A 24,367-nucleotide genomic window follows, 5' to 3' on the forward strand; every position below is an offset into this window, starting at 1 on the left:
CTGCATCAATGGGAGAATGGATGGAGCCATGTACAGTCAAATTCTGAGTGACAACCTCCTTCCCTCCACCAGGACATTAAAAATGGCTCGTGGCTGGGTCTTCCAGCAAGACAATGACCCGAAACATACAGCCAAGGCAACAAAGGAGTGGCTCAAAAAGAAGCACATTAACCCCTTAAGGACGCAGCCTAGTTTTGGCCTTAAGGCTCAGAGCCCATTTTTCAAATCTGACATATTTCACTTTATGTGTTAATAACGTCGGAATGCTTAAACCTACCCAAGCGATTCTGAGATTGTTTTCTCGTGACACATTGGGCTTCATGTTCGTGGTAAAATTTGGTCGATATATTCAGTGTTTATTGGTGAAAAATTGCTAAATTTAGAGAAAATTTTGAAAAAATTGCATTTTTCAGAATTTAAATGCATCTGCTTGTAAAACAGACGGTTATACCACCCAAAATAGTCACTAATTCACATTTCCCATATGTCTACTTTAGATTGGCATCGTTTTTTGAACATTCTTTTATTTTTCTTGGACGTTACAAGGCTTAGAACATAAACAGCAATTTCTCATATTTTTAAGAAAATTTAAAAAGCCTTTTTTTTAAGGTACCTCTTGAGTTCTGAAGTGGCTTTGTGGGGCCTATGTATTAGAAACCCTGATAAAACACCCCATTTTAAAAACTAGACCCCTCTAAGTATTCAAAACAGCAGTTAGAAAGTTTTTTAACCCTTCAGGCATTTCACTGGAATTAAAGCAAAGTGGAGGTGAAATTTGCAAATTTCATTTTTCTTGCTGAATTTCAATTTTATTCATTTTTTTTTCTGTAACACAGAAGGTTTTACCAGAGAAACACTACTAAATATGTATTGTCCAGATTCTGCAGTTTTTAGAAATGTCCCACATGTGGCCCTACTGCGCTCGTGTACTAAAACACAAGCCCTAGAAGCAAAGAAGCACCTAGTGCATTTTGAGTCCTCTTTTTTATTAGAATATATTTTAGGCAGCATGCCAGGTTTGAAGAGGTGTTGAGGTGTCAAAACAGTAGGAATCCCCCAATAGTGACCCCATTTTGGAAACTACACCCCTCAAGGAATTCATTTAGGGTTGTTGTTACCATTTTGACCGCACAGTTTTTTCACAGCACGTATTTGAATTGGGCTCTGAAATGAAAAAAATGTAATTTTATCCAATAAAATTTCATTTGTGATCAAAATTTCTTATTTTCACAGGAAACAAAATACCCCATTTTGTTGCCCAATTTGTCCTTAGTGTGGCAATACCCCATTTGTGGTGATAAACTGCCGTTTGGGCCCATGGGAGGGCTCAGAAGGAAAGGAGCGCTATATGTTTGTTGGAGTCCAGATTTTGTTGGATTGGTTTTCGGGTGCCATGTCGCATTTGCAGAGCCTCAGAGGTATCAAAGCAATGGAAACCCACCAAAAGTGACCCCATTTTGGAAACTACACCCCTCAAGGAATTCATTTATGGTTGTTGTTAGCATTTTGACCACACAGTTTTTTCACAGCACCTATTTCAATTGGGCTGTGACATTAAAAAAATGACATTTTTTCCAATAAGATGTAATTTTTTACCAAAATTTCTTATTTTCACAGGGAACAAAATACTCAATTTTGTTGCCCAATTTCTCCTAAGTGCATCAATACCCCATTTGTGGCAATAAACTGCCGTTTGGGCCCGTGGGAGGCCTCAGAAGGGAAGGAGCGCTGTGTGTTCTTTGGAGTACAGATTTTGCTGGTTTGGTTTTCGGGTGCCATGTCGCATTTGCAGAGCCCCAGAGGTATCAAAGCAATGGAAACGCACCAGAAGTGACCCCATTTTGGAAACTACACCCCTCAAGGAATTCATTTATGGGTAATGTGACCATTTAGACTCCATAGTTTCTTCACAGAACTTATTTGAATTGGGCTGGGAATTAAAAAAATATATATTTTTTCCAATAATATGTCATTTTAGCTAAAAAATTCTTATTTTCACAAGAAATAAAATACTCCATTTTGCTGCCCAATTTGTCCTGAGTGCGGCAATACCCCATTTGTGGTGATAAACTGCCGTTTAGGCCCATGGGAGGGCTCAGAAGGAAAGGAGCGCTGTGTGTTCTTTGAAGTACAGATTTTGCTGGATTGGTTTTCGGGTGCCATGTCGCATTTGCAGAGCCCCAGAGGTATCAAAGCAATAGAAACCCACCACAAATGACCCCATTTTGGAAACTACACCCCTCAAGGAATTCATTTATGGGTGTTGTGACCATTTTGACCCCATAGTTTTTTCACAGAACTTATTTGAATTGGGCTGGGAATGAAAACAAAATTATTTTTTTCAAATAATATGTAGTTTTGGCTGAAAATTTCTTATTTTCACAAGAAACAAAATACCCCATTCTGTTGCGCAATTTGTTCTGAGTGCCGCAATACCCCATTTGTTGTGATAAACTGCCGTTTGGGCCCATGGGAGGGCTCAGAGGGAAAGGACCACCATTTGGCCTACTGGGGATTTTCTAGTGCGAAGTCATGTATGCAGAAGCCCCTGAGGTACCAGTACAGTTGAAACCCGCAAGAAGTGACCCCGTTTTAAAAACTACACCCTTAAGGCATTCATCTAGAGGTGTAGTGAGCATTTTGACTGGAGACCTACACCCCATAAACTGTAATGTGGGTTCTCCCGGGTATGGCAATACCCTACATGTGGCTGTTATCAGCTGCCTTGACACACAGCAGGGCCCAGAGGGGAAAGACGAGGGGGGATAAGCTGTGTGGAGTGCATCAGGGTAAGTAAAATTGGGGTAAATTATAAACCAAGGGATGTTTGATAAATTTTAAAACACTTTCATACAGAGCTCTGGTTATTCGGGACACGTGTCACATTGATATATTGTGTCATCCCTTATCCCCCTCTTATAGCAGACTTTGCACCTCTTTTGACTTTTTCCCTTCTTGCCAGTTTGGGGAACTTCTCCTGGAAAGTGTTGCCTGGTACGATGCGTGTGGGCTCGCTTCCAGAAGTACTGGGTGCCCCCCCTTCTTGGTCCCTAAAGATTAGGTTCTTGATAATCACCTCTTGAAATTCCAGGAAAGTTCCCGTCTGGCCTGCACATCGACGTAGCACGTACGCATTGTACAAAGCCATCTGTATGATGTGCACGGCCAGCTTCTTATACCACACCGCATGGCGCTGTAGGGCTTCAGGGCTTGATCTTACAAGTCCATCCCTCCCATGTACCTATTGTAGTCCAGGATGCAGTCTGGTTTGGGGGTGGCCTTTCCTTCATATATCCTAAACCTGTAGGTATACCCTGATGCACTCTCACAGCTTATACATCTTCACGCCATACCTTGCCCTCTTACCCAGCAGGTACTCGCGGAATTGAACCCTCCCTTTAAAATGTACCAGGGACTCATCAATAGAAATACACTTCTCGGGGGTGTATGCTTGGGAAAACCGGGCACTGGAACGGTCTAATAGGGGTCTCCGTTTATACAAACGGTCAAAACTGGGGTCATATCGGGGTGGGCACGGCTCATTATCAGTATAACGTAAGAAGCGAAGTATTGCCTCATTTATTTATTTTTTTAGGTTCCAGTTCACTTCTGAAGTTGCTTTGAGGGGCCCATATATTAGAAACCCCTATCAAATACCCCATTTTAGAAACTAGACCCCTCAAAGTATTCACAACAGCATGTAGAAAGTTTATGAACCCTTTAGGTGTTTCACAAAAATTTAGAGCAAAGTAGAGGTGAAATGTACATTTTTTTTTTTGTCAGAAAATCCTTTTTATACCATTTTTTTTATAACACAAAAGGATTTAGCAGAGAAACGCAACTTAATACTTATTGCCCAGATTCTGCAGTTTAGAGAAATATCCCACATGTGGCCCTAGTGCGGTAATGGACTGAAGCACCGGCCTCCGAAGCAAAGGAGCACCCAGTGGATTTTGAGGCCTCTTTTTTATTAGGCACCATGTCCGGTTTGAAGAGGTCTTGTGGTGCCAAAACATTGGGAACCCCCCCAAAAGTGACCCCAATTTGGAAACTAGACCCCTTGAGGAATTCATTGTAGTTTTCTTTGGGTGCATGCGGCTTTTTGATCAGTTTTTATTCTATTTTTAGGTGGCGTGGTGACTAAAAAACAGCAATTCTACTATTGTTTTTTTTTTCTTGTTTTTTTACAGCGTTCACCGTGCGCTATAAATGACATATTCACTTTATTCTGCGGGGCGATACGATTACGGCGATACCCTATGTTTATAGTTTTTTTTTATGTCTTATGGCGTTTGCACAATAAAATACTTTTTGTAAACAATCATTCACTTTTTGTGTTCCCTTATTCTAAGAGCCAGAACTTTTTTATTTTTCAATCAATAAAGCCGTGCGAGGACTTATTTTTTGCGTAACGAACTGTAGTTTCGATCAGTACCATTTTTAGGTACATGCGACTTTTTGATCTCTTTTTATTCCATTTTTTGGGAGGTGAAGTGACCAAAGAATTGTGATTCTGGTACGGTTTATTATTATTTTATTTTACGGCGTTCACCGTGCGGGATAAATAATGAAATAATTTTGTAGTTCAGGCCGTTACGGACGCGGCGATACCAATTATGTATAGTTTCTTTGTTTGTTTATATATTTTTATTAAGAATAAAGGACTGATAAGGGAAAAGGTGGGATTTTTACTTTTAATACTTTTAAATCTTTTATTTTCTTATTTTTACACATCTTTTTTTAACTTTTTTTCTACTTTATTACTTTGTCCCACTAGGGGACATGAGGGCAGGAGGCCCTGATCGCTATTCTAATACACTGCACTACATGCATAGTGCAGTGTATTAGAACTGTCAGCTACTCACTGACAGCAAGCATAGTGGGTCCTGACGTTGTCAGGACCCACTAGGCTTCCGTCTATGGCATAGCCGGACGCCATTGTTTGGTGTCCGGTTGCCATAGTCACCATCGCCGGCCGCTATCGCGTAGCAGGCCGGCGATGGCAGCTTAACCCCTAAAAAGCCGCGATCTCTATAGAACGCGGCTTTTAAGGGGTTAATCAGCGGGGACACAGCGATCGTTCCCCGCTGTAGGAGCTGTGACAGCTGCTGAACAAGACAGCAGCGTCACAGCTCCTGTATGTGTCGGGAGGACGGCCGAAACGGCCGTTACTCCCGAGACGTACTATTACGGCATGGAGCGCGAACGATACAGCTGCCATGACGTAATAGTACGTCAAGGAGCGGGAAGGGGTTAAGGTCATGGAGTGGCCTAGCCAGTCTCCAGACCTTAATCCCATCGAAAACTTATGGAGGAAGCTGAAGATCCGAGTTGCCAAGCGACAGCCTTGAAATCTTAATGATTTACAGATGATCTGCAAAGAGGAGTGGGCCAAAATTCCATCTAACATGTGTGCAAACCTCATCATCAACTACAAAAAACTTCTGACTGTTGTGCTTTCCAACAAGGGTTTTGCCACCAAGTATTAAGTCTTGTTTGCCAAAGGGATCAAATACTTATTTCTCTGTGCACAATGCAAATAAATATATATCATTTTGACAATGTGATTTTCTGTTTTTTTTTTAAATATAATCTATCTCTCACTGGTAAAATTAACCTAGCCTAAAAATTCTAGACTGTTCATGACTTTGACAGTGGGCAAACTTACAAAATCAGCAAGGGATCAAATACTTATTTCCTTCACTGTATGTGAATGATAAAAAGAAAAAAAAAAAGAATATAGACATTTTTCTCAGGTCAAAAGGATAGTGTGAAAAATAGATTTCAACTTAAAAAAAAAAAAAAAGCATTCAAATTTAAATACAAAAAGATACACTTATTGAATAAGTTTGGACCCTTTTTTTACCAAATGACCACCTATTATATGCACCATACTATATTAGGATAGGGTAATTAGCAGTGGCGGATTAAGTAGACCATAGGCCCTGGGCTGTTCCACAAACTTGGGCCCCCCTTCCCCACTGCCGCTCTGCCGTGTCTATAGTGAACACCACCTTTTTGTGCGAGCAATGACAAATGGGTGTTATGATTCCCCTTGTCAAAGGGCTGTGACCCTACATACTGACAGTCTCCAACCATTGCTGACAGAATCACACTGTTCAGGGACACTTCCTCTTGACAATGGGAATGGTAACACACATTTGACTATTAGTCCTGGGTACACAAAGATGTAGAATACAAGGATGTCCTACAACAGACATGTCAGAAGAGGGGACAGATCCCCTATAGATCCAGTGACTCACAAGTGACGTCTTCTCTGATGGGAGTCGTTCTCTTTTCTTCTCCATCTGACGCAGAGTGTTATGGCGAATTCTCCTGATGAGACATCTTTGCCCACCACTTCTGCAGCTATTTCCAGCCTCTATAGAAACACACAAATTTAGACACCAAGGCACAGGACCCTACATAAAGGGGCACAGACCGGTTTTTATACTGATGACCTATCGATGTGCCCGGACAACCCCTTTTACTCAGACTAATAAATTTGGACCCTCGACTAGATCATAGAATGCATACAGACCCAGAGCTTCTAAACTATTGCAGTCCCCAGACCATACCCCCCTAAACAAATACAGACCCCCAGAACAAGCACCCTAAATAAATACAGACCTCAGACAGGACCCCTAAATACAGACCCCAGACCCAACCCTCTACACTAATAATGACCCCAAACCTGACTTCCTTAATACAGACCCCAGATCAGACCCCCTAAACTAATACAGACCCTAGACCAGGCCCCCTAAATACAGAACCCCTAAATACAGACCCCAGACCTGACCCCCTACACTAATAATGACCCAGACCTGACTCCCTTAATACAGACCCCAGACCAGACCCCCTAATCGAATACAGACCCCAGACCCCTAAACTAATAGACCCTAGAACAGACCCCCCAAATAGACCCCATACTAATGCAGACCCCTAAATACAGACCCCTAAATATACAGACCCTAAACCCCTTAAACTGATACAGACTCCAGACCCCTTAAACTAATACAGACACCAAACTTTCTAAATACAGACCAGACCCCATACAGTCCCCAAACCAGACCCCCTAAATACAGTCCCCACACCAGACCCCTTAAATACAGACCCCTTAAACAAATCCATCCCCTTATACTTACATAGCAGCTCACCTCAGTCTTCTCTGTGGAGTCTTGCTGCTGCTCATGTGACCAGCAGGTCTCTAAACAGTAGTAAGAACTTCAGAGATCAGGTCATGTGACCTTATGTCTAAAGGTCTTTTTGCAGGACATATACAATGCTGTTTTGTCACGTTTTTTTTCGCAATTCACGGAAAAAACTACATTGTACTTTGGGCCGCCATGGGCCCCCTTGGGAGCCTCGGACCCCAGGTGGCCGCCCAAAACGCCCTATGATGATCTGCCATTGGTAATAAGAGGAGACATGTGAATACCATAATATATTATAAAAAGATAATAAGATGACACTTTTGAATAAATTCACAGCAGAAAATGTAAATATTCAAGTGCAGTCATCTGGTGGCCAATATGGAAATTGCAAGGTTTCAAAATTTATTTTTATATGCAGTCACAGCAAAAAAAAAAAACCTAAACAACCTACACCCAATTGTTTCACATCTAGATTTCGGCAAAAATCTGGTTTAAAAAAAAATATTGATAGTGTTTCTATTGAAGAACCTAAAATATTTATTTAAAAAAACTGATTTAAATAATATGCAATTTTCTTAAGATACATTTCCTTTAAATAAGTATAAGGCTGGGTTCACACAGAGGTTTTTTGCAGGCGGAAAATCTGCCTCAAAATTCCGTTTAGAAGTTTGAGGCAGATTTTCCTCTGCCTGCCCGCCGATTTTCACTGCATTTTTCGTCCGCGGCCATTGAGCGACGCGGGCATAAAACCCCACGAAATACGCTTTCTCTGCCTCCCATTGATGTCAATGGGAGGTCAGAGGCGTAACCGTGCGAAGATAGGGCATGTCACTTCTTTCTCCCGCAAGCCGGTTTTACAGCTCGCGGGAGAAAACCGCCTCCGCCTCCCATTGAAATCAATGGAAGGCATGTTGGGCCGTTTTTTTTTAGAGAGTTTTGCGGCACGGTTTCCGCGTAAAAAAACTCTGTGTGAACCCAGCCTAAGGCTCTTGCACACTACTGTATTATGAGTTGTATAGTGCTGTAATAGAGTTCCCATAAAAGTCTATAGGGCCCAATCGTACCTCCATATGCCTTTGATTTCATACTGAAGCACATATAGGTTCTTCTGGCGATTTCCGTATGAATTAGAAAAAAAAATTGTAGCATACTTCTTCGGATGCCGTACTATGAAGTTATTCTCCCGAAATACGGTGCCGTACGAAAAACCTTATGGTGACACAGGCAGTGACTACAGTTCTGTAGTGTGAATCCGCAGGGATAATGTATGCTTTGTTCAGGCTAAGTGTACACAACTCTGCCATGTGTATAAGGCCAAATGCGGCATTTAAAAATGCTTAATACATAAGTTTTATCATAGAAAAATTATATCGGGAGAATCTGGATTTATAGTTTGCTTAATTTTTGCCAAAGTATTAGAAATATGCCTATATATACCCCTTAGGTTTTTTGTCCTATACTGCCTCAGTCCCTGTGTGTGGCATACATTAATTCAGGCCATCACTCAGATCAGGTATAATTTTTGGGGGGTATAATATGCTTTATAATGAAGATCAATATAAGTTATGGTTTGGAGACTAGTTTTTCTGCAGTGAACCATTTATGGTGCTTTGCCACAAACCATGCTGATATTTAATTTGAATGGTCACTGTGTAATGGTTAAGTTCCCCTGTGGCGGCACTGCAGGGAATATGAAAACTTACTGCCAGGTTTCCCTACAGATAACAGCAGTGGCGTAACTACCGCCGTAGAAAACGGGGCCTGCGGCATGAGGGGGCCCGTGTCTCCAGCCGGCACGGGCCCCCACCATGGCCGGAGGCTCCGCTAGCAGCCGCTATGGCTACTACAGCGCGACACCACTAACAGCTATACAGCCCCCTGTAGATAACTCCATACAGCCCCCTCTGTAGATAGCACCATACAGCCCCCTCTGTAGATAACGCTATACAGCCCCCCCCTGTAGGTAACGCTATACAGCCCCCCTGTAGAGAACGCCATACAGCCCCCTCTGTAGATAGCGCCATATAGCCCCCTCTGTAGATAACGCCATACAGCCCCCTCTGTAGATAACGCCATACAGCCCCCTCTGTAGATAACGCCATACAGCCCCCCTGTAGATAACGCTATACAGCCCCCCTGTAGGTAACGCTATACAGCCCCCCCTGTAGGCAATGCTATACAGCCCCCCCGTAGGTAACGCTATACAGCCCCCTGTAGGTAACGCTATACAGCCCCCCTGTAGGTAACGCTATACAGCCCCCCCTGTTGGTAACGCCATACAGCCCCCCTGTAGATAACGCTATACAGCCCCCCTGTAGGTAACGCTATACAGCCCCCCCTGTAGGCAATGCTATACAGCCCCCCCGTAGGTAACGCTATACAGCCCCCCTGTAGGTAACGCTATACAGCACCCCTGTAGGTAACGCTTTACAGCCCCCCCTGTTGGTAACGCTATACAGCCCCCCCTGTAGGTAACGCTATACAGCCCCCCCTGTAGGTAATGCTATACAGCCCCCCTGTAGGTAACGCTATACAGCTCCCCTGTAGGTAACGCTATACAGCCCCCGCTGTAGGTAACGCCTTACAGCCCCCCCTGTAGGTAACGCTATACAGCCCCCTCTGTAGATAGCGCCATACAGCCCCCTCTGTAGATAACGCCATACAGCCCCCATTTAGATAACGCCATACAGCCCCCCATGTAGATATCTACAGGGGGGCTGTATGGCGTTATCTACAGAGGGGGCTGTATGGCGTTAATGCCATACAGCCCCCCTGTAGATAACGCCATACAGCCCCCTCTGTAGATATCTACAAAGGGGGCTGTATGGCGTTATCTACAGGGGGGACTCTGTATGGCGTTATCTACAGGGGGTCTGTATGGCGTTCTCTACAAGGGGGGCAGTATGGCGTTCTCTACAGAGGGGGCTGTATGGCGTTATCTACAGAGCGGGCTGTATGGCGCTATCTACAGAGGGGGCTGTATGGAGTTCTCTACAGAGGGGGCTGTATGGAGTTCTCTACAGAGGGGGCTGTATGGAGTTCTCTACAGAGGGGGCTGTATGGAGTTCTCTACAGTGGGGCTGTATGGCGTTATCTACAGGGGGGGCTGTTTGGCGTTATTTACAGGGGGGCTGTATGGCGTTATCTACAGGGGGGCTGTAAAAAAGGCACTATCTACAAGGGTAGATACCCAGGGGAGGGGGGGTCCCAGTCAAAAGTTTGCTATGGGGCACAGTCTTTCCTAGTTACGCCCCTGGATAACCTCTAATTGCTTGGACACTTTGCTTGGACACTGTTATTTGCTTATTTTCAAGGGTCCTTTTTAACAAATAGCTGTTGTCCAAAGCGGAAAACCCCTTTGAAAGACAAGTTCACCTCATATAGATATGTCAGAAGATTTTATTGGTGCTGGTCTAAAAGCTGGAACTCCCTCAATCAATAGAATAAAGAGACCCACTGTGTTAATTCAGGCAAGTTCTTAACAGTCCCTTGCATTTCAATGGTAACACTGTCAAACATTGGCGATCCGGAGACCTCGAGCGAACACACAAAGGGGCCCAAGCAATGATATCTTCTGTCATGTCTGAATGCCAAAAAACTCAACCCTCTAGGAAATGTTAATGCAACCCATAAACTAAATCTGCTACAGCCTTTCCTATATATAAAAAGTCATTACACAACTGAAATGTTTATACTCTTGATGCATGTGAAATATCCATTCTCGTGAATGAAATTCAAGCCAATGTCTATGCCACATACTGTATGAATGTAGGAGTGGAAACTACAGAGGGTTATACCAAAATATAAAAAAAGACACATTAAGCTAAATCAATTCTATAAAAAGTTATAAATGACTCTAGATAACGATTCATTATTGTTAAGAAATGATTAACTATTGTATTATGCAAAAGTTAAAAGGAGGAAAGAGGTTAAAAGTTATCCGTTTGTTACAACTCCAGTTACATACATGCAAATTCTCTGTATATTTCTGTGCCTCACAGATGACAATCATTCTAAATAAGTTTAGGGGGAAAAAAAAGCAGTGAGTTAACACATACCTTGTTTGCACTCCATGCTAACCAAGTCAACCAGCAAAGCTGCTCTATTGCGGTGTCTCTACAGAGAGGAAACTGTCAGCTAAGGAATGTTCTCCTTTAAATGAGACCTCTGCCGTTTCCCTTGTGTTCCCTTAGACTTTTTTTTAATGTGATCTCTCTGTATCTTCTGAGAAAACTCAGCACATAGAATAACTTAAATTCTCCCTTTTATTTCTTACTGTGGAGAGGCTGTACAAGAGGAGGAGAGCAAAGTCAACTCCACTCCCTGTAAAGTGTGCAATGGTGAACGGGGGATTGCGGAGCACCTCCTACCTCATTGAGAATTGTGTAACTATAGCAGACAATTCATTGCACAAACAAGACACTAGAATTCATTTGGTCTTCTCTAAAGAATATATTTATTAGTATTAAAATAAACTCGAAACATATTGTAAACCGTAGAAAAATCAACAATTTTTGTAATTCTTCTATGTATATGCTTTAATGATTATAAAATGCTGGGGAATGTATTGGTGCCATATGAAGAAGAGGTTGAGAGACTTACACAAAAACATTTTACTGGTGGGCAATAGTTATAGGGCACCCGCAGGGAATGTGATGCAGTTTGTTGCAATTGCTCCTGATAGTATTCTGGAAGAAAGGGAAAATAAGAGAATCAAATAGGGTACTAGTCACGGTCACTACTGCAGTTCATCACAACCCACTTGCTATTATGTAATAATAAAAAAAACAACAGCATTCGACATGGTGGCCTAGAAATCATGTGCCAACACAGGCTACAAAACAGAATGACTGGTAGTAGGTCTACAAAAAGGCTTGTGATTAAAACCAAACAAACACAAGCAGCTTTCAACAAATAGCATAGTTAGAATGCACATACTAACCACAGAAAAGGTTAAAGTAAATGCAGTATGCATTTTTGCAGGTTTAAGGCTCTGTTCACATCTGCATAAGGGTTCCGTTCTGACATTCCGTCTGAGCTTTCCATCACAACGGGACACTGAACCGACACAAACTGACACGAACGGAAACCAGAGGTTTCCGTTTTCATCAACATTGATTTACATGGTGACGGAGCCGGTGCCCGTGGTTTCCGTTTGTCTCAGTTGTGCAAGGGTTCCCTCATTTTAACAGAATGAATACCGTAGTCGACTATGCTATTGATTCCGGCAAAACGACGGAACCCTTGCACAAGATAGACAAACGGAACCCACGGGCACCGGATCTGTCACCATTGAAATCAATGGTGATGCAAACGGAAACCTCTGGTTTCTGTTAGTGTCTGTTCAGGGTCCCGTTATGACGAAAAGCTCTGACGGAACATCAGAACGGGAACCCAACGCAGATGTGAACAGAGCCTAGTACAGGCTGGTGCAGAGAAGACCCATGTGAGTGTATAGTATTTCCACCTCATGTGTTATGTTTAACTCCTTGAAGTCCAAGTTATTTTTTTATTTTCGTTTTTCACTCCCCGCCTTCTATGAGCCATAACTTTTTATTTTTCCGTCTATAGAGTGATGTGTGTAGCGACGCCGGCATCTCACTCCTCCAGGAGGCCGCTAGCCTATATGTACATACTGCCGGCGTTCCCCTCATTACTCCATGGGATGCCAGCATGCTCTGCCTCAAGGTGCGTGCGCGCTCAGGCCAATTCTTAAAGGGCCAGCAGTAATTTTGCCCCCAGCATATCTCCGCATACCCTGATCTATAAAAAGAAGTTTGCCCTCTTTCCCAGTGCCTGAGCAGCTATGTACTTCCTAGTATTATCCTGCAACAGTTCCGTATCCTGAGTATCGTATCCCGAGTACCGTATACTAAGTTCCTTATCCTGTGCCCAGAAATCCAGCCCCAGCTCGCTCTTAGCAACCCGGCACCACCCCGCAGGGCCCATTCTAGCTTTTCTGCTGCCTGAGGCAAAAATTTAAAAAACATAAAAATGAAACCGTGTCAGCGTTCAAACTTGTGTCAGGGCCCCTTTAATGGCTCTTTAGAATCAGTATAGTAACTCACTCTGCACTTTCTATCTGTCCACGTCTGCTGGATCTGTACAACCCGTCCGTAATATTTGTAAACAGAAGCTACACAGACCAGACTAGGAATGAATGTAATCATCAAGCCAGTAATATAATCTGAAAACTATTCAGTGCATGTTCAGGCCTTAAAGGGGCTGTCCCAAGATTAAATGTTATCTCCTCTCTACAGGATAGGCAATAACATGCTGATCAGTGGGGGTCCCTTGTACCCCAGAGTTAATGACGCTGCAGGTCAAGCACACACTCTGCCACTCCAGTCACTTAGGGGTACAAGGGACCGGCGTTCTAGTTATCAGTGGGTTTCCCAGTGGTCGGACTCCCACCGATCAGCATGTTATGTCCTATCCTGCAGACAGGGGATAACATTTAATCTTGGAAAAACCCCTTTAACTGCAAGGAGCAAATGTATATTTAGAAAAATAGGCATATGGAACAGTAGAAAACCAAAGAATAAACCGCGCACATCCTATAAATATATACCAGCAGTGAACATACCGCAGATACATATATACCAGCAGTGACTATACCGCATAGATACATATATACCAGCAGTGAATGCCATCAGCCACAGTCCGCCCTTCTCCTCCTCCTCTCATCTAATAAGATGTGTAGGCTGAGGTGGGGAGATGCTGGTGCAGAGTTGCCATACTCACCAGTTAGACGCGCTCTCTGTATCATGCTCCACAGGGACGTGCTCTTCTCTGCTACAAGCTCTGTTGTGAACTTGTGATATTCTTAACACAGGGGCGGATTCAGGATTGAAATCTAGGGCAGGGGTGGAAAAAAAAACAATGAACAGACCCCAAATTAATTACATTTTAGCCTGGGGGCAAGCACACAGCTCTGGCCAAAGAGTAGTGGCCCATTCTTGGGGCACTGGGCAATTGCCGAGTTTGCACCCCTAACACCACCCCTATAGAACTCTGCGTAGAACTCTGAGTAGGAGAAAACCTTATTAGAGACTTTCTTGTACTCCACCATGGGGAAACATTTTTCCCTCTGGCAGATGACTTTTCAGTTGACCGGTAGCAGAGTTACATGAAGGGAAAGTATTTTTCCTTGACCTCTAGTTTCTATTGTGGCACAGGGGATAAAAAAAATAAAAAAAAGACCGTACACTATACTGAACTAAATGATCTTTTTTTGGTAGGTTCCACTTGACCGTTTGATCTAAGTCGGAGATTCGTTGGACGACTTCAATTATGTTTTTTTTTATAAAACTGTGAAAGAGGGTTGCCTAAAGCAGTTTTTATTTCAATAAAAAAGTTTTCATGTCTGTTTTTTTAATACTTTATTACTATTGCCTAAGTAATGACCGCTGTCTGATTGACAGGGTCCATTACTAAGGCAGGGCTTAGCGTTAGCCAGTAAAAAGGCTAGCAGTAACCCCCCATTATTACCCCGGTACCCACCGCCACCAGGGGTATCGGGAAGAGCCGGGTGCGATCCAGTACCTGACCATCTGTAGTGATGGTCGAGTACTAGGGCGGCCGCAGGCTGGTATTATTAGGCTGGGAAGGGAAAACAAATGTGGCCCTGCCCGCCCTGGTAATGCTAGGCTGCTGTATGTTGTATCTGGCTGGTTATGAAAAACGAGGGGGGGACCCCACGTAGTTTTTTTTTCAACTTGACATGGGGCGCCCCCTATTTGTCATAACCAGCCAGATACAACACAGCAGCAGCAGGCTAGCATTACCAGGGTGGGAAGGGCCACAGTTTCTGGCTTTTCCCAGTCTAATACCAGCCTGCTGCAGCCCCAGTACCCGACCATCACTACAGATGGTCAGGTACTGGATCGTCCCCGGCTCTTCCCAACACCCCTGGAGGCAGTGGGTACCGGAGTAATGATGGGGGGATTACTGCTAGCCTTTTTACTGGCTATGGCAACATGAACACGAACGTATTTTTGCGGACGCAATTCACCCACAAATCTGCAGGTGAGTTGCGGCCACCATTCATTTCAATGGGCCCACGCATGCATTGCCCAGGAGCCTGGACCGCAAAAAGAATGGACATGTCTTATTACGGCCATGTTTTGCGGTCCAGGCTCATAGAAAGGAGTTGTGGTTTTTATTGGTAACATTTTTTGGTACATATAACTTAGTAAATTTTTTTACTACGAAGTTGAACAAAAAACAGCGATTCTGTCGGTTTATATTTTTTCTTTTTACGGCGTTCACCGTGCAACTTAAATAATGCTATATTGCAAAAGTTCAGATTAACGGATGCAGCGATGCCAAATTTTTTACATTACTTCAAAAAAAATTAGAAAAAGGTTCTTTTTTTTTTTAACTTTGAATATTATTTTTTTCCCCACTACTAATAAATGTAACTTTTTATTTTTAACAATTTATTAGTCACCCTATGGGACTTGACAGAGTGATTGTTGGATCGCTGGTACAATACACTGTGATACTAATGTATTGCAGTGTATAGTCATTTTTAAAGGCTTCTGGTAAGCCGCACCAGAGGCACGGCTTAACAGAGGCAGAATAAAGTCAGACCTGGGGGCCTTAATTAGACCCCTGGGCTGCATTGACAAGCATAAGCACCATGCCATCACATTGATGAGCTGCCGAGGGGGGCCACGCCCTCTTTTTAATGCCTCAGATGCTGCGGTCGCGATCCCCCTGCGCCATGACCTACCGGCACGTCATGGTGCGTTAAGGGGTTAATTTATTAATAGGTGACCAATCTAAATTAGGTCTAAGCATCTACTCCCCGATCAATTTAGATCTAGCATAGGGGAAGGCCCTTGTGCAGGGGTGGCACAAGGCAGAAGTCTTTTTTTGTCAGTGTAATTTTTTTCAAGTGTTGCTTCAGTTATACATGGTAGTTAGACAGAACATATGTATGTGAGCAAAACAAACAAACTTGTATGCACTACAATTATTCTAGTTGATTTTTTTGTCTATGTATTTTCTACCAAGAATCCTCACAAGGTTTACTGCTTCTTTTTTTTTATTATTTCAGCTGTTTGCTTTCAAACCTGCCACCCATTTATGCCATTGGTGGATTCTATCTACATCAGCCCCCTCTCTTCTCCCCTCGTCCATGTACAGTTCACATGAACTATTCACTTTCCTGAATCACCTTACACCATCTCATCCTTGTGTACAAAACAAAAGTCGCTCATAAATCACTGAACCATGAGCTGTCTCTCCATTCTCCTGCTATTAGCTGCAGGAGACATCTCTCCTAACCCTGGTTCTCCCTTTTCTACTGCGAAGTTTAACTTCTTACCTGCCACATACAGGAACCCTGCAAATCTTATTAACATTCTTCGTACGTATTTTCCTGTCTCTTTTCTGGCACGCTCAGTCTGTGTGCAACAAGCTCACCTTTATTCATTACTTATTCCTTTCTAATTCTCATAACCACCTGGCTCTTACAGAAACATGGCTTCACCTGTCTGACACCGCTTCCTATGCTGCTCGATCTTATGATTGTCTACACTACGCTCATGCCCCCAAAATTGAGAACAGGCAGGGCGAAGCAGTAGGCATACTTCTTTCCAAACACTTCACATTCCATGTCATTCCCCCGGTACCCTCACTCACATTGCCCTCCTTGGAGATCCACACCCTTAGACTCTTCCGTCCTACCACCCTCCAAGGGTCGGCTGTCTTATACCCCCCTGCTTCACACCATTTCCTCTGTCTCTTTGCATCCTGGTTTGCACATTTCTTATCCTCTGAAATACCCACTCTCATTATAAGGAACTTTAACATCCCCATAAATGACCCAATCTCCTCATCTACTTATCGGTTTCTTTAACCTCTTTCCTAGGCCTTTACAACTTATTAATTTGCCTACACATGAAGACGGGAATTTACTTGATCTGGTCCTCTTTCGGTTCTGCTCTGACTTTATTAAGTCTCCTTTCCCGCTCTCTGAATACAACCATCTCTCCTTTACCTTAAAAAATTCTCTGCCTCCTCCGGACACATCTACCCATCAGACATACAGAAATCTACATGGCATTAGCGTTCAGAAACTTATAGACTGTCACGTTTGGTGGGTAAGTGGACCCACTGGGCCGTACCGCCGTAGCGGGATAGCAGCTGGCCAGCAGAGTACCAAGTCAATATATAAAGTTTCAAGAACAAGGGTACCTGTGATAGTCCAGACAGTAGCGACGGCTAGGCACAGATGGGATTGTGACGGCAGGTGATGCAGACGAGGCAGAGGACACCAGACGTGGTGTAACGCAAAAGACGTGGCAGAACTCGACAAACATTATAGCGGGCACAGGAACAACTACAACACAGGATACCGGTAGATGGCATGGGAACAGGATAACACTACAGGACCATTTGCAAGACTTACAGAGGAATACGAACAAAGCTCAGGCAATGAGCAAAGGGGCAGGACCCTTCTTATAGTTCATGGTGATCATGGGCTAATTAGTGATATTTTACATGTGCGCGCACTGGTCCTTCAAGGCCGGGCACTAGCGTGCGCGTGCACCCTACCGGACACAGCAGAGTGGAGCGGAAGTGAGCGCTGGCATCTCCTAGGCAGGACATGCGGGCCACCGCTTATCAGACCATGGCTGCGGCCGTGGAGGGGTGAGTAATCCAGACGGTCCGCAGCCATGGACGTTACATAGACAGTCTACAGTCCTCATAGTCCCTCATCTCTACCCTCTCATGTTCTGTTCTAATCTGGCAGCCAAACATTACAATGAAACTCTCAAGAGTGCCCAGAATAAAAGCAGCACCCCCTAAACTCCAAACCTCCCGACAGAGACGGTGACAACCTTGGCTCAATCATATTTTGCTAAACGGTGAACGAGGTGTGCTGGAAACCTATAAAAAAAATGCGTATGTCAGCAGATTTTCTCCATTATAAATTCATGCTCAAAACTTACGACTCTGCACTTAACCTTGCCAAGCAAGCCAATTTCACCTCCCTTATTTCCACACTACACTATTAAATTTAAAATGACTCTTTGATACTTTTTACTTCCTTCTTAGTCCTAAAGTACAGATCGCCGATCACAGATCTGAGTGCTGAAAAGCCGGCCACTTATTTTAAAGTTAAAATTTACAACATGTGGTCATATTATATCTCAGTCCCCAGGTAGCCTCGAACCTCTTCACTACCACACTTCCTCTTATCTTTCAGCATTTGACCCAATAAAAGAAGTTGTCTTTTAGGCTCCTCTAGTCTTCTGGCTCTACTACCTTCATTAGCGATACTATTCCCTCACATCTCGTTCAGTCTTTCTTCCCGGCTGGCAATAGTCATCTAACTAAAATATTTAGCCTCTCTCTTTCTTCTGGGATCTTTTCCTTCTCTTTAAAACACACTATTATAACCCCATTACTGAAAAAAGCATCTCTTGACACTTAGGCTGGATTCACACGAGCATGTTCGGTCCGTAAAGGACGGAAGGTATTTCGGCCGCAATTCCCGGACCGAACACACTGCAGGGAGCTGGGCTCCTAGCATCACAGTTATGTACGACGCTAGGTGTCCTTGCCTCGCTGCGGGGCAACTGTCCCGTACTGTAATAATGTTTTCAGTACGGGACAGTAGTTCCACGGAGAGGCAGGGACTCCTAGCATCGTACATAACTATGATGCTAGGAGCCAGGCTCCCTGCAGTGCATTCAGTCCGGGAATTGCAGCCGAAATACGTTCCGTCCATTACGGACCGAACATGTGAATCCAGCCTTATTGCACTGCTAACTACCGACTTGTCTCTAATCTCCCCTTCATTCTTAAAGTCCTGGAACATTGGTCTACTCTTGCCTAATACGCTATTTCTCTACTTCTGCTCTTCTCGCTCGTGTCACCTGCACCTCAAAAACATCTTCTGGATAGGCTTTCTACAAGATTTTTGACTGTGTCTGTGTGAATTTTTGCCCATTCAAAAGAAGAGTATTTGCGAGGTCAAACATGGATGTTAGACAAGGATCGCAATCTCCGTTCTAATTTATCCTAAAGTTGTTCGATTAGTTTAAGGTTAGGGCTCTGTGCGGGCCATTCAACTCCTTCTACATCAAACTCACCCATCATAACTGCCTTTATGTACCTTGCTTTGTGCACTGGAGCTCACAGTCATGCTGGAACAGAAAAGTACCTTCACTAAACGGTTCACACAAAGTTGGAAGCATACAATTGGCCAAACCACCTTGGTATGCTGAAGCATTAAGATTTCCCTTAACTGGAACTAAGGGGCCTAGGCCAACCCCTAAAAAACAAGCCCATAGCATTATCCATCCGCCACCAAATTTTACAGTTGGCACAATGCACTTAGGCAGGTAATGTTCTCCTGGCATTCACAAAACCCAAACTTGTCCATCAGGTTGCCAGATAGAGAAGCATGATTCATCACTCCACAGAACACTGTTTACACTGCTCCAGAGTCCAGTGGTGGCATGCTATACACCACGCCATCGGATGCTGGGCATTGTGCTTGGGCATTCATGCAGCTGCTCGGCCATGGAAACCCATGCCAGGAAACTCCCGGGCACAGTTTTTGTGTGGATATTAACGCCAGAAGAGGTTTGGAACTCTGCAGTTATTGAGTCAGCATTGAGCGTTGATGCCTTTTACATACATTTTGCCTCAGCACTTGGCAATCCCGCTCTGTAACTTTAGGTGGTTTGAACTTCGTGGCTGAGTTGCTTCCACTTTGCAATAATAGCACTCACAGTTGAAATATCTAGAAGGGAAGAAATTTCATGAACTGACTTGTTACAACAGCGGCATCCTATTACATTACCACGCTCGAATTCAGTGAGCTCTTTACATTGACCCATTCTTTCACAAATGTTTGTAAAGGCGACTGGATTTTATACATCTGTGGCAATGGGACTGAATGAAACACCTGAATTCAGTGATTAAAATGTATGTCCTAATACTTTTAACCATATAGTGTAGGTTCGATTTATCTAGGCCTATATCCACTATTGGGAATTCCATTAGTGAAGTATTGCAGCTCTATGTAAATGTATGTTTTCCAGAATAGGTCTAACAAGGCATTTTGAGGTTAACCCTAGTATTTGAATTTAAAAAAGCATATGGAAACAAAACCAAAAGTATCTAATTTTGCCATTAGTCACCAGCTGAGTGCTGGATGTTATACAGTTAAAGTCATATGTCTCAGAGCATACATGTCAACAGTACATCCAACACATATTTTACAATCATTCAAAACCGTGTTATTCTCAAATTGCACATTTTGTTCAAGTGATATAATATTTCTACAGACTATGAGTAACATATCTGTCAGTACCGTATATAGGATTAAAATTACATTTTTCACACATCTGTTATGGAAACACTCATCTGTCAGAAATGTTTCAAAAAACAATTTGTTTTGCCTTGTAAATTTTGCAGTGTCCGCACCCCTTTGAACAGGTAGTTATATTTGAGGAGTGTTTTGTATTACCTATATGAATGTAGAAATACAAGAATAACTTGACAGGTGGTGTTTACTGGGGAGAACTATTTTATAGGCTTAATAAAACTACTATGCTGCTGTTAAAATTAGATTTAAGTAATATTACAAGAAAAACATGGGTAAAGATACCCATGATATTTAAATAGTTTGCCTACTAACAGCTACTTGACAGGTTTCTAAAAAAGAAAAAAACGTTTTAAAAAATAAAATAAAAAAAAGGGAGGGAGGAAGGTAAGGTAGATGTAGGCCCTATTTCAAATGAACAACGGTCTGACATTCTTGCAGCTACACCTACCATATGTCTAAGTGTGGCACGTTGGCGATCGCAACTATACTCCTTAACATTGAAATAGCAAAAGTTTTGGAATTGTGTAAACCACAGGATCGATAGACATGTTAATGATATGCAAATTATAAAAAAATGGAAACAAAATATTCCAAACATTGTGATTTATTCAGTATAGAGCATGAGCGCCACACGCAGAAATTGTAAAAAAAAAATACAAGCTTCAAGTAAAAAAAAACAAAACAAAACTGCCTTTTTTTCCCCACAAGAAGTCTTTTATTATTGGAAAAAACGTAAAAAAACAACTATACATAATTGGTATTGCCGCGTCTGTAACGACCCAAACTATAAAAGTATTGTCATTTATCCTGCACGGTAAACGCCATAAAAATTAACAAATGCCAGAATCCCTGTTTTTAGGTCACATCTCCTCCCAAAAATCGGACTAAAAAGTGATCAAAAAGTCAAAATTTACTTACTCCAAAAATAATACCAATAAAAACGACAACCTATCACGAAAAAAAAAAATCCCTGACAACGCTTTGTCCACGCCCAAAAAAAAGAAAAAGTTATGGGTCTTAGAATATGGCGACACAGAAAAAAAATAGTTTTTTTTTTAAAAGTTATTTTATTGTGCAAAAGCTGCAATACATCAAAAAAACATGTAAATTTGGTATTGCCGTAATCTTATCGACCCACAGAATATAGTTAACATGTAATTTATTGTACAAACCACCCCCCCCAAAATGTCCAATAAAATCTACAGCTTGTCTCGCAAAAAACAAGCTCGCCATGGTATTTAGAAACTAGGGAGGAAAGGGACATAGCACATCTGCTGGAAGCGAGGGTACCAGTATTATATCAGGGCAAAACTTTCCCAGCAAAATGTCCCAAACTACAAAGAAGAAAAAGTCACCAAAAGCACCAGTGTTACAAAAGGGAGATAAGAAAGGACGTCAGTGAGACACTGGACTGTGCATAAAAGATTGCTTCACAGCGTACAACACATCTATGGACGATTGTATTATTTACCCCATTATTATACCTTCTTATTATGCCCTGATGTACTCTGCACAGATTACATATTCCCCCACATTATAAAACTGAAATACCAGTAATACTCAAAACAAAACTACTACCAAGCAAATGACATGCTCCAAATGGCGCTCCTTCCCTTCTTAGCCCTACAGTGTGCCAAAACAGCAGTTTACGTCCACAGGTAAGGCATTACCATACCTGGGAGAATCTTAACGTTTTACGGGGTAAGATTCTCCAGTCGCACAAGCTGGGCACAACATATTGTGCGGTGAATCAGCAGATCAGTGGAAAAATTGCAACTTTCACTTTGCATCATTCACTGCGTATTAAATTTCTGAAAAACACCTGTGGGGTCTAAGTTTTCACTACACCCCTTGATAAATGCCTTTCGAGGTGTAGTTTCTAAAGTGGGGTCACTTTTTTGGTACATCAGGGGTTTTGCAAATGCGACATGGCGTCCACAAACCATTCCAGCAAAATCTACGCTCCAAAAGTCAAATATCACTCCTTTTCGTCTGAACCCTCCAAGAAATGTAAAGAGCAGTTTAAAACCACATATGGGGTATTACCATACTCGGGAGAAATTGCTTTACAAATTTTGGAGTGCTTTCTTTTTTATTCTGTGTGTAAATTAAAAATGTTGATCTAAAACTACATGTTATTGAGAAAAAAAAAATGACATTTTTTCATTTTCATGGCTTAATTCAGCAAAAAACCTTTGGGTTCAAATTTCTCACTATACCCCTAGAGGATTCCTCAAAGGGTGTAGTTTCCCAAATGGAGTCACTTTTGGGGTGTTTCCACTGTACTAGTACTACAGGGGCTCAGCAAATGTGACATGGCGCCCAGAAACCTTTCCAAAAGCCAAATGGCACTCCTTCCTTTCTGAGCCCTACCGTGTGTCCAAACAGCAGTTTATGACCACATGTGGGGTATTGTTTTACTTGGGAGAAATTTCTCTACAAATGCTAGGGGGGATTTTTTTCCTTTAGTCCTTGCGGAAATTAAAAAAATTAAATAAAATGAGCTAAACCTACATTTTCTTAGAAAACCTTTTAGATTTACATTTTCTTGGCCTATTTCCAATAATTTCTGCAAAAAACCTGTGGGGTCAAAATGCTCACTATACCCCTAATTTTCTCAATGGGTGTAGTCTCCCGAATGGGGTAAATTTTGGGTGATTTCCACGGGTTTGTCACCTCAAGAGATCTTCAAACTGAAATGGTACCTAAAATATATTCTAATAAAAAGGCCCAAAAATTTACTTGGTGCTCCTTTGATTCGGAGGCCTGTGATTCAGTCCATAAGCACACTAGGTCCACATGTCGGATATTTTCTAAAACTGCGGAATCTGGGCAATATTGAGTTGCATTTCTCTGGTAAAACCTTCTGTGTTACAAAAAAAAAAAAAGTGAAACTGAACTGGCCCCTGTAAAGATGTCATTTTCTTGAAAATGTGAGAAAGTGGCGCGAAAGTTCTAAGCCTTGTAACAGCCTAGAAAAATAAAAGGGAGGTTCAAAAAACGATGTCAATCTAAAGTAGACATATGGGGATGTTAATTAGCAACTATTTTGTGTGGTATAACTGCCTGTCTTGCAAGCAGATACATTTAAATTTAGAAAAATGCACATTTTTGCAATTTTTCACTAAAGTTTTTGCGTTTTCACAATTAAATACGGAATGTATCGAGCAAATCTTGCCAGTAACAAAGTCCAACGTGCCACAAGAAAACAATCTCAGAATCGCTTGGATAGGTAAAAGCATTCAGAAGTTATTACGACAAAGTGAAAAAAACGTCAGATTTGAAAAATTACGCTCGGTCAGGAAGGTCTAAAGTGGCCACAGCAAAAGGAGTTAATGGTTGTCTGAGGAAAGTTATGCCACATTGAATGCATTTGGGCACGCAAATCATCAAGATTGGCTGCTAACAGCTCCTTTTTCAATTGCCGACCAACGATGTCCCACATATGCTCGATGGGAGACAAGTTCGGAGACACTGCAGGCCATGGTAGCACGTTCATGCCACGCAGGCTGCTCAAAATAGCACGAGCAACATGCGGTCTGCATTTGTCCTGTGGAAAACCGGCTTCAGGGACACTTTGGCAAAATGAACATACCACTGGTTTCACGACCAAATCAATGTAACACTGTTTGTGTACTAGAAATGAATACTAGAGAGGTCCGGCTACCGTACATTATGCCACCCCACATACTATAACCCCGGGAGTAGGACCGGTGTGACGTTCCCTTGTAAAGGCTTCTTTGTGGCATTGCCCACGTGGTCTCCAGACTAGTCTCCGGCTATCATTGCGTTCGAGACAAAAGCAAGACTCATCGCTGAAGAGGATAGACCCTCATTCCAGGCTCCATTGCAGTCTTAC

At 42.6% G+C, this 24,367-nt stretch overlaps 1 protein-coding gene across 3 annotated transcripts in view; it reads right to left on the reverse strand.

The window, feature by feature from the left end:
• LOC142651700 (nucleoside hydrolase-like) overlaps positions 1 to 24,367 on the reverse strand; it is a 150,672-nt gene that overhangs the window by 52,534 nt on the left and 73,771 nt on the right. For 2 of the 3 annotated variants that reach the window (XM_075826711.1, XM_075826712.1), the window contains exons 2-3: positions 13,899 to 14,010; positions 11,757 to 11,842 (exon numbers count right to left, since the gene is read on the reverse strand). In XM_075826711.1, the coding sequence (XP_075682826.1) occupies positions 11,757 to 11,766 (10 nt within the window). In that variant the 5' untranslated portion in view covers positions 11,767 to 11,842; positions 13,899 to 14,010. Of the gene's footprint in view, positions 1 to 11,212; positions 11,463 to 11,756; positions 11,843 to 13,898; positions 14,011 to 24,367 lie in introns of those variants that run through there. The other variant, XM_075826710.1, reaches the window with a different exon arrangement.

Source organism: Rhinoderma darwinii, chromosome 5, assembly GCF_050947455.1.
Source record: "Rhinoderma darwinii isolate aRhiDar2 chromosome 5, aRhiDar2.hap1, whole genome shotgun sequence".
In the NCBI taxonomy this organism is placed as follows: Eukaryota; Metazoa; Chordata; class Amphibia; order Anura; family Rhinodermatidae; genus Rhinoderma; species Rhinoderma darwinii.